The following is an 11,732-nucleotide window of genomic DNA, read 5'->3' on the forward strand; positions in this document are numbered from 1 at the left end:
TATTTTACCTGTAGTTACAGCAGATGGTTTGCTAGGATCGTTTGAACTGCCTTTTGTCTGTGTGGGAAAACAATACAGTAGAAGTTGTAGCTTTTCACACTCATCTGTGAAAGGCCGTAAACACGGGAGGGTTTTCTGGCTTGAGAGAGGGTCAGAGATAGCTCCTGGTTGGATGAGCAAAGATACGCCTTATTTGAATAAATTAAAGAAAAGAAGATAAAACTTTCTACACAGAAGTAACAAATCAGATTTGTTCTTGCAATTCTCCAAAGATGTCTTTCCACGTCTTTGCTTTTCTTTCTTTCCTTCTTTTCCAAATCTGTCAGGTAAATGAATGTATGTCTCCGTTGTTCTGCAGTTTCTGGGGTAAGTTTATGCATTGTCTTATATTGGATTAAACTCTGTAATTCTGTGACGTCAACACGCATTGTTGTTTTCCTTGTGGCCACACGTGGCTCGCCGAGAGGACCTGGGATCCAGAGGAAGAGAGAGAGCCAAACATTTTTCCAAAATTAATTAATTCAGATATCTTCCTTAACACCAGTCACATACCAAACGGCAACACTCTTCTCATTAGGATGAACAAAGAAAACAACAAGTGAGAAGCTAATACTTTTATTTCAGGTTGCATTATATATTAAGTTGTGTTATTGCGGGGCAATTTCAGGTTAGGTGGTCTGTGACTGTTTAACAAACAGTCCTCGGACTAAACAGGCCTAGAACTTTTTCACTGCATTAGATGATCCACTTGCATGTAAACTTAACAAGAAAAAGCAGGTAGTCACCATAACTTCTCATTTAAAATTAATAATGTGATGTTTTCATCAATCAATATTATACAACACATTAGAAATAAATGACCCAGAATTCTTCATGTCAAAAAACAAAATTGATACTGGGAGGATACAAAAAACAATTGAATCAACAGTGCAGGTTTTCACAGGAATATAATTATCATACATGCAAAAATAATAACCAAAATATTCTTCAGGAAGTTTAGAAGCAACTGCCTTTTTGAGTACTATGAATCAAAACCATTCAAATTCAAGAGTTTGTGGAAGATTCTCAAGGTGTGGACTACGATTATAGTCAGTGCCTCAAGAAACAAGCACACACAGAGTGTCACGAACATCGGCTACAACTGTTGAATTCATCGTGTTGTTAAGCCACTACTGAACCACAGATATCAGAAGTTGCTTGAGGTACAGTGTGTCACTGATATGTTGAACATCTGACACTTTGTTATTATGGGTTTTATGAAGTTTTTTTAGCAGTTTTATGAACTTTCCAGGACACCTACATCATTGCTGCATCAGTGTCACGGTGGTTTCTTGCCAGTTAGTAAATTAAATAATTTTATTAAATAATTTTAACATGAGTGTATGCTTAATAAACTGTTTCTGTAGCCCAGGGATCTTTCAGTATTATACCAACATTGGAAGATGTACAGAGTTGACACAAACCCACACTTAGCTTGAAGTTTTTATTTCAATTTTAATGTAAAAAGCCAAACATAACAAAAAGTGCTAGTGCACATGACATGTGTAAGAGATTCTACGTCACAGTATTAGCTGCCACAGCGTGTTATCTTACTTCCTTTTTCCATTTCTGGTTTAAAGAAGCAAGCGGAAAGATTAAAAAGGCTTATGATGGATTTTTCCATTTACGTATTGATTACATGACATACTAGGTTCCTCTGCTGTTACTTTACTTTCCTAACTGGACTTTCTAATAGTAATAGCAAACATTTCATTATTTCTTCGGCAAAGTACAAAAACATGCAAGGTTAAACCAGGGCAATAGCTTTCAAAGTTTCAAACCCGTGAAAAATCCAGAACTAAGAGACCAACATCCAAAACTTTCCCCAGAGTTAAATTTATACACAGTGTGGGTGTTTCTGTATGTCACCACTTTTCAGTTCTGCATTTAAAAGGTTAGTCTAGTCTGGTTCGCCCCCTCATAGTTTCATGCTTTTCCCATCTGCACCAACAAAACAATCCACAAACATGAAGAAGAACATGAACACTAAAGCCTGAAACACGCTGTAATCAGATCCAGTTTTAATAAATAATGTACCTTTCACACCTTTGCACACACACACAATATGAGAACATAAAACTAGAACTCAGTTATCAAGTTCTGAGTTCTGGAATGGCTCAGGAGCAGCTTTTACCAACATACAGTCAACTCACAGTAATCCCACAACAATGAAAAGCATATATTTGTCAACTAGTGTTTCTCTAAAGTTTTTTTATTTTCTTTGTTTAGCATAATTTCAGTTAAACATTTTCATAAAATCAATAGCTTTAAAGTAAAATAAAGAAAGACTGTTTAGTATAACTCTGCTTTAACTCCCCCTTTCATACCTAAATGTTATCATTTCTACCCCTCGTTTTTCCATTTCATACCTTTAAGCAAACCATTTTGTTTACATGTAGTTAAATTGCAGTAAATCGATCTTTTCCCCACACTACTAAAGTATTTCCTTAAATTATGGGGACAAATTGTGATAAAAATGCTCCAATCTCACAAATTATTTTATTGGATTGTCCTGAATACCAACTAAACTGACTTCTTGTTGGTAGATATTAATTACTAGAGTAATAATACTACATTTCTTTACTGTAAAGCATATTAGTTGAATATAAAATAAAATAGATTTAAGTCACCAGCCATGAAAAACTGGGATGAATTGTCCCCTTGATGAATGGTTGAAAAAAATATATTTTTTAAAGGTATGAAATGGTGAAAGGATGAAATGATCAGCACCAGTTTTGGAACATAAACACCACAGTAAGAATAACAGTCTGACAAGAACAGAGCTTCCACCAGTGTATAGATGTTAGCCATGAAACGTCCTGCGTATGAAGCGGCTAATAGTGCATTTATATTGTTTTTTTAACTGAGGCACGGCGCGTCCAAGCAACAACAGCTGGCTGTGCATCTTTCTGGCCTGAACTGGAGCAGCCCAAGCATCCTGGATCCAGCAGGCACTTTGATCTCCATAGATCCTTCTTCCTTTCTTGCATTTTTGCTGCCTCAGAGGAGGTGGATTTTGTCACATCTTTCTCAGACAGTCTTCAGACACAAATATGTTGCAACTTGGACAGTTTGGGACCCAAAGTGTAAATCAGCATCAAGTCCTTCTTTTCCAGCGGCTTGAGCGGTGCGTTCAGCAAGATTTCTTTCTTGGCTACCTGATTTCTGTCCTTGACTGTATTCTTCAAACATTTCTATGGAGGGAGAAAAGAAAACTCATTTAGATCAGGAATAAATGAGGATCACAAGTAAATAGAAGATAAAAATTAAACAAAGTGAAGGTACAATTAGAGATTTTTTTTTTTTTTATCACTTACATAGCTCAAAAAGGAAATGAGAAGTGCGAGCACCAGCAGCATGGAGGCAAAAATAACCATGACTGTATCTGTCAGCAAAGGGGTTGCAGGTCCAATGGGAGATTCTGTGGCTTCAGCAGGACAATCTAGAGAAGGAAACAGAGAGAAACGCTTAGAACCTTCCACGTTAGGGATAAATGTAGTGATTATCACAAGTTATTAAAAATAGTAGCAATGATTTTAGCACCAAACGCTCTACATGTATTAAAAAGGGTTAAAAGCTAATTGGGGCTTTGCATACAACTTTAACCTCTTTATACAGGAAGATATTTTTCTGTCTAAAAGAGTCTGATTTGGAAACCACAAGGACCCACTTCACCATGAGGGGACTTCTTTTTACCTGGCAGTGTGAGCAGAACTTTCCCCTCCTGGTTCTGCTGTCCCACAGGTGCAGCCAGAAAACACAGGTACTCTCCACTGTCACAGCACGTCACGTTGGGCAGGACGAGGTCAAGGGATTCATCCTGCAGCTCCACCTTCCTGGTCACATCTTTGTACCATCTGGTGGTGCCATTTGGGAGGCTTTTGGCCAGAAGGCCATTGCGCTGATGAGACGAGTCACTTCCAACCTGTGAAGCCATAGCAAAACTTGTTACATGTTTTTTCTTTATCTTTTGTTATTTATAGATTTAAGTAGGTAGGCCAGCTCTGTAATCCTTAAACTGCCCTAGGGTGTAACAATATTTTATAACATTTTCTGAAGGCTATTCAAGTTTTTATTGGACATCAGCTGCTTTTCACCCATTTTCAAAGGAACATTTTACTGCCAGTGAACCCTGACTTACAAACTGTCCTGCCAATAAAATGCTTCCCGGCTTACTGGTATGCTGAAAACTCAGCAAAGAATCAATTTGAAATTGGATCTGTAGGCTCTTTGTTACCAACTAGTCTTCAGGAACCAATTTGTTCCTGTGTGAATCTTTGAAAAGTAGAGAAGATAAATGTTTTTTTAGCTTTAACAGTTCATTCAGAAAGTTAATAGTAGAAAACATTCTACAATAAAGTAAAGGATGACACATTTCTCAGGTTATGTCAAGTTTGTACTTTAGTATCCTAAATATATATTCTTAAAAAAGGAGTGGTTTAAAACTTTTGCATAGACCAATTTGCACTTAGATATGTTGTTCTTATTTGACTTATTTTCTTAATTAAATACTTGAGTTACAGGTTTATTATATGCTTACAATAAATCAATAATATATTACATTACTCTAATGCTGGTAATCCTTTATGAGGTCAAAAATGAATATTCTGATCAATAAAGGCTGTCATCTTTTAAATAATCAATAAACCAGTGATGAAACATTTTTGATTAGTTATGTCAATTTGTAATGTTTATAAAATGTATATTTTTTTGTTAGTTTTACCCTAAAGTATTTCTAACATGTTTGCCAGATTATGAACTAAACTGTAATCGTTAAACTGATATGGTCTGGTAAACTTAATAAGCTTAATAATAAACAGACAGCAGTAAACAGTGAACTATAACAGCTTAACAACCAGTTTACAGTATAAACTACTGCTGCTGTTTCATTCTGGCTCACAACAAACAGGCTTCAATAATCCAGACTACCGCTGTTCTTCTAATTCTGCCAGCTCAGGTTTATTTGCCCCAGCTGTTTCCAGTAACACACGAAGCTTTTAAAGGAAATCAAACTGAAACCAGCAGCAGTTCGGTAATGACAGGCGTGGATTTTCCCACTCGGAAATCTGCAGCTCTTGAAGAAAAGGTTTGAATAAGCGGATGTTCTTACCTTGTACCACCTCACGGCGCTGTACTGCACCCCGGGTATTTGTCTGGCGGTGCACCTCAGGACAGAGTCCTGATCAGAGAGAGTGAAAACCTCCAGCATGTCTTCGTTGACAGCTCTGCTGGATGCCGAACACACTGACGGGTAGAAGAGAGGAAAACTGTACGTCAGTACGTTTTCCTTTCAGTTTGGATGACAGACGCGTGTTCCGATGTTGAATTCAAGTAAATAAACTGGAGATGTTACATAAAGACAAAAACTATTAGAAACTCACCCAGTGACAGCAGCAGAGGAACACACAGCAGGTGTGGAGTCATCATGTTCATGAGTAGATGAGAGACGCGGAGTCCAAACAATGGTTAACAGTCGGAGAAACGCAGACTGACATCCAGGGCGCTGATGTTTCTTTATATCTAGATGGTGCTCCTCCCACTTCCTTATTTTAGATTATTACTTTTTTGCTTGTTTTTACATCGTGGATTTTATTTTAGACTTAGAAATAACTGCAGATGAATTTTTATCATCTGATGACAACATAAACATTAGAAAATGATAAGCAAATCCATCCTGCTGCAGATGACCCTCTGAATAGTCAAGTTTGAATTTTGTTGTTTGTTAATTTAGAAGAAATGTAAGATGAATTAATGATTAATGAATTAATTCTTAGCTATGGGGCTCTGGGGAAACCTATTTAACATATGTTAAATAGGTTTAAACATGCAAACTCCTGCCACTGGACCCTGGATTTACTAAGTGTCTGAAAACAACAACAAAAAAAAAAAGTGACAGAATTGTTGAAACTCTAAATCTGACTGAGATGTGTGGACTTTTTTTTTTAATTATTATTAGCCAGCTAAAATCCAATCCATTTAAAACAGACTGGATTCTATCCAGTTGTGATTATTTTTCTTTTTGTGCCCTGTAAGGTACTCTAAATTAATTTTATTTTTAAATATTTGCTTACTTACATGTATTACTTAATTTAAAGGATAGTTTAGTTTTGATTCTAGTCTGGAAGCAACATTGATTTGTCTGTCATTTCAAACATTGGCTCTACTGTGTGCCCGTCAGAGAAAACTCCGCCTACACGCCTTCACCGGCGCAAGAAACCCGGAAGGGATGATATCGCTTCCAGTGCGGAGTTCCATTAGCCGGTAGCGGGATCGGTTTACTACGCTGATTTAACAGACTACTACAGCATGGCTAATTTGGTGGGCATAATGGTTGTTACAAGTGAGTATCACTATCAGTCTTTATTAAATTTAACTGTCTACTTATCATTGATTTAAGTGTCATCACCAACTTTGCGATAAATTAAAATCCGCACGTTTCAAATGTTTTTTTTGTTGTTTTTTTTTGCACATACTCTTAAATTATAAAGTATTTAGAGAGGACGTAACAGATTGTGTAGAAAACAGAAAATGATAATCTGATATACGGTTTAGAAACAGCGTGAAGGCGAGGGTGGGTCTGGGAGGTGGCACCTGAAGACTGTATGAATCCATCTTTATACCGCGACAGTCGATGTTTCTATAATTAAAAGGACAAGATAGTAAAGCAATTCATTTAGAAAACATATTTACGGTTTTATAATAATCATATTGATGATAATAATAACAACATTCGGCTGAATGAAAGTGAAAGTTGCCTGTACAGGTATTCCCCGTACTCTACGTGGGGGATTTCCAGCCGTAAGGGAAAACATGTAGTTAGATGAAAGCTGTCAGGGATTTCCCGCAGTGATGCAACTGCTTTGGTTAGACAAACACGCGTTGAGACGTAAAAACTTCCCAAGATTTACTAGGAACTTAAAAAAATAAACAAGAGTTTCGATACTACAAATAACAATGGAAGCCCTTTTCCGCCACTCTGATAAAAAAAAAGGTTAAAAAAAGAGACTCATTATAATGATTTTTTTTATCAGAATGGCGAAACAGGCTTCCATAAATAAAGCAACACATGTTAAAAAAGATCCCTGTTGATGTGCAGAGTAAGGAATTTTTTTTCTCAGTTTTACAAGATGTTTTTTTTACATACACATTTTAGATTTACTATTGCTGTCAGTATGTTTTGATAAAAGGTTTGAGAAGAACTGCAGGTAATATAACCAGCAGCTGTTCTGTATGATGTTTTAAAATTAAGAAGATCTGTGCCTCACTTCTCCTGCATCCTGGTCAGGTTTGCCAGTCTATAGGGCAACATAAAAACAAATGGTGCAATAACATGCATACACACTCATACCTGAGCACAATTTGGAGCAACCGGTCAACCCACCATGAATGCACTGAGAAAATATGTTCACCTTCTTAGTGCAAGTAACAGTTTCACCACTAATAATTTACATTGCAAATAATTTCCTTTTACTTATGGTAAAGTAATAGAAAACTATTAGCTCTAACAGTCATGAGTTGGATGGTGCTGTTGGATTTCTGTAAATGGGTCATTATTTTTTAATCACACATAAATAAGTTTATATAATTCAAAACATATTTACAACCTGCTGCTTTTTTTCTGTTTCCTCAGCAGTTGCTGTGTCGGTGAGCAGCAGCTCACCGGTACAGGACAAAACTTCAGCATTCTCCTGCTGTGACCTGACTGTGAACTACACACATGACCTTACATGTGATGACAAATGGAGCTCCAATGAAATGGTAAAGTTCACCCTGGAAGTTTTACTATGTTCATGTTAAATAGGTTTAAACATGCAAACTCCTGCTGACATTTTCATAAGAGATGAGAGTTGGATAAATCCTTTTCCAGGTCTGGATTGTCCAGAGAAAATGTCTTTTTTTCCTTCTCTTTTCTGAAAATAAAAATCTAACAAAGCTTAAATAAATCCAACAGTTTACCTAGATTTATTCACATGCCATATATTTTCTTAGATATACTACATCACATCTTGATTTGACCAATTGGTATTTTTGTTTTAACTAACTGATTATATCTGTTTTAGACAAATCCTGGATTGAAGAAATGAGGGACTTAAACATGTGAAATGTCACTTTAATCTGTGAAATAGAATTTAGGGGAACTGGAAAAAAAAACATAAACTCTGTCCCTAATCTTAGAATTCAGAAGGGAAAAAAATCTGTTTTCTGAGATTGACATCCAAATTGTGACTTTCAGCTCTTTATTCAGAGATAAAAGTCTAAATTCTCAGATTAAAGTCTACCCAGACCAACATTCTTTAAACATTTTTCTTGAAGATGATACTAATAAATCAGAATATTCTAGTTAAAGGAGTAACAAGCCAATCATTGCTTATCACAAACGATTCTTATTTTAAAGGAAATCCATTGAAATTTGTTCTTGCACCGTCTCTCCACAAATCAAATATTCTGTTTGTTATTGTCAGCTGCTGTAAAATCTGTGTTGCTCTGAAGTAAAACATCAGTTTTTCCATTTGTTCCTGTAGAACTTTGCTGAAATCTCTGGTGAGACCAAATCCTGTGAATCTCCATGCAAAGAAATCAGTGATGCTGGGATAATCCTGGACAGATGTGTGAACGTGACCGTGAACACTGTGTGCTATGTACGTCTCCAGCGTTCTATCATTTAGTTTAATCTAATTCTACTAGAGCGAGAATTTAAAGTTAAATACTTGATAAGGGGTAAAACGTGTTTAACCTTAAGCTCTTCTTTACAGGTAAATGGTGAAATTAAGGAGACACGTGTGAAATTCTTTGGCCAAATGAGTTCTCTCAGATTCACCAGTGGCTCGACGATGGGAAATAAGAGTAAGTCCTTTCTGTGTTTTTTTTTTTTTTTTTTAAATCTGACTTCTTAAAGTTTTTATCTGATATTACTACTAACGTGTAAAATGTCTTTGAAGAACCACTAAAGGTCATCCAATTGCAGATAAATTGATTTATTAATCACAATAAGAAGAAACCAGATGTTCCTTCAAGGAATTTGACATCCCATCACAGTAGGGCCAAAACAATTGATCGGATTAATCATGAGGAATTGATTTATGAAATAATCGTCAACTAGCTTAGCAATCGATTAATTGTTAACTGGAGTATAGAGGCTCAGCAATGAATGCAGAGTCATTCTTTGCTAGAGAGGATCATGAAAGTAATGCTGTTATTGCATTTTAGGCAAGAAACTGTTTATTTTCTTATTTAAAAAAAGGAACTGACATGTTTATTTGCATCTTTTAATGTGTTTCTAACATTGTATAAAAAGGTTTATCTGGTTAAATGGTAAATCTGCAGAATATACCATTCTTCTATCCAATGAATTGATTCAATAATCAATAGAATAATCTGTTACTAAAGTAATCATTAGTTGTAGCCCTTCATCACACACATACACACTTAGACATACATGCAGAAAAACAGAAAAAATGGAAAAAGAAACACATGAAGCATTAAAAACTTACTCCTAAGTTTTTAATGCTTCATGTGTTAAATCTGAGTGAATTAAACAATTTTTAAATCTACATCCAGCCGTGGTGTGAATAATTTTGGCCGCAATAGATCCCATTAAATGGGGTTATGATCAAACAGTTAAAGCTCTTCTGGACTGATTATTTTATTTTGTTTTTCTTTTCATTTCAGGTTCTGTGGTGCTGCTGCTGCTCACCTTCCTGATTGGACAGCTTCTGCGCTTCCTCAGTTAGGATCCGCCATATCAGGAAGTGTGCAAAATAGTTATCTATGTTGCAAAGCTGCTTTTTTCTGGCTGCACAGAAAATCTTTCATTCTCGCCAGTTCTTCTTTTTGTGTCATAAGAGTGATATCAAACTGTCAGAAGTTTTGAAATCTTTTAGAATGGCATCTGTCTGGTTCCCCAATGTGACTCTAAGCACTTCTTATTCCCGATTTGTGATTGACGGTGCAAATGAAATTATCATAGCTACTGTAAAAAGACTTATTTACCTCAGATCAAATTCTCTAAGTTAAAGTTTTCCCCAAACTGTGTGAATGTACGCAAAAACACTGCAGAAGAACAAAACATTGGCAGCTGAATTTAAAGCACTGTGACATTTTTAGGTGGTGACAGAAAAAAAGTGTAATTTTGAATGAAATGCTAAAAGTGTTTTACTCCCTCAAGAGTTTTAGAAGATCTGGGATTAGGTGCCAAAAAAGGCTCTAGCTATGAAATATAGAAGGACTAACTATTTTACTAAAAACTATTTTACTAAAAACTAACTAAAAAGAGTCTTAATTATTAGATTTGATTATTTTTTTTGCTTCAAAGTTTTCAGGGAAAAAACAAACAAAACAACAGATATGAATGTAATTGAAGGACAAAGAAGCACTTTACTGGAGCATCAAAGAGCATCTCATGGGTTTTATTGTCAATTTTTCCATAACAGAAACATTGAACAACTTTGGTGCAACCATTCACTAAAATAATAAATACAGGATATGTTTTAATATAGTTGAATTAACACCCAAACTAACTATTTGGCTAATTTTGTAAAGAATATTGCATGTTGTTGTGAAAAAAAAAATTAACACTACAGTTATTTCTGTATTTTTCAAATTTAGAGAAATAAATAATAGTTTCAATTTCATAAATTTGGTCAATGTGCTAAGAAGTTTGAAAGCCCCTGATCTAATGTGTGGACATGTAGCGGTACAGAATTAAGCAACGGTACAAAAGGTTATTTTGAGTGATATAGTTCTCTAAATGTTCCCCATAAATGTGAAACAGCTTATCCTTTTAGTGAAAACATCATTTAATCCAGATTATAATAAATCAAATAACACATCAAGTATCATTTAAAAGTGTGCTGCTTGTTCACAAATATAGAAATACAATACAATCCCTTTTAGATTCAGCATTACAAAACTGACATAGTGAATGTAAAAAGCTCAATAACCAGTTAAGCCAGTTATCTAAATAATATGGTGCTTTTTAAAAACCATTTCTCCCAACATTAGTCTGCCAAAATAAGCTATTTAAAAACTAATGAAAACAACCATATTTCACTATTTTTCTTAGTAAAATGTAGTTTTTATGCACATTCCAGTACTTTCTCAGCAATGTTCGTGTTTGTTCATTCCAGTGTTATTCTCTGTGTTTGTTTTGCTTAAAGACTGAAGCTTTATTTCTCTTGTTCTACTTTTTATCCATTAAAGCTGCCGTTACGTTGATCAGTGTAAAAAAAAACAACAAATAGTTTAAACACCCTGAGAAAATTCATAAAATTTGCAACAGTGGAAAAGTAAGGCCAGTGTTAAAAAAAGCAAGTTTACAAAATATTTAAGAGTTTATGAAACATTTAAAGACTTGAACAAATAAAGAAAATGGTTAAGATAATGCCAAAGTATCAACACTGAAAAAGGGAGAACTAATTTTTGTGTATTGATACATAATAATGTCACTACTACTAGCTGCTGTCACTATTTATTATTTTTATGTTATTTATTATGAATATTTTTAATACCATACCTCGTTATAAACCACTTTAACCTCAGCTTTAATCTGTTTGCTTTTATTTGTTCTCATCTCCTAAGTTCTCATTTAGTTTCCTCTCATTTGGTTGTTTAGATTAGTTTTTTGGTTTTACTTTAAGGGAATCTAGACTCTAAAAACAAAACAAACTATTTTTTTCAGTTCAGTTCATTTCTAT

At 35.0% G+C, this 11,732-nt stretch overlaps 1 protein-coding gene across 1 annotated transcript; it reads right to left on the reverse strand.

Annotated features, from left to right (window-relative positions):
• Positions 1 to 2,039: 2,039 nt before the first annotated feature.
• cd83 (CD83 molecule) lies at positions 2,040 to 5,552 on the reverse strand. Its single transcript, XM_015022112.1, has 5 exons — positions 5,421 to 5,552; positions 5,150 to 5,283; positions 3,736 to 3,964; positions 3,357 to 3,481; positions 2,040 to 3,233 (listed from the first exon to the last, which is right to left on the reverse strand). Exons 1-5 carry the CDS (start codon positions 5,470 to 5,472, stop codon positions 3,081 to 3,083), a joined length of 693 nt encoding a protein of 230 aa, XP_014877598.1. The 5' UTR covers positions 5,473 to 5,552; the 3' UTR covers positions 2,040 to 3,080.
• Positions 5,553 to 11,732: the final 6,180 nt, after the last annotated feature.

Source organism: Poecilia latipinna, unplaced genomic scaffold, assembly GCF_001443285.1.
Source record: "Poecilia latipinna isolate Pla-1442-1.1 unplaced genomic scaffold, P_latipinna-1.0 Scaffold2935, whole genome shotgun sequence".
NCBI lineage: Eukaryota > Metazoa > Chordata > Actinopteri > Cyprinodontiformes > Poeciliidae > Poecilia > Poecilia latipinna.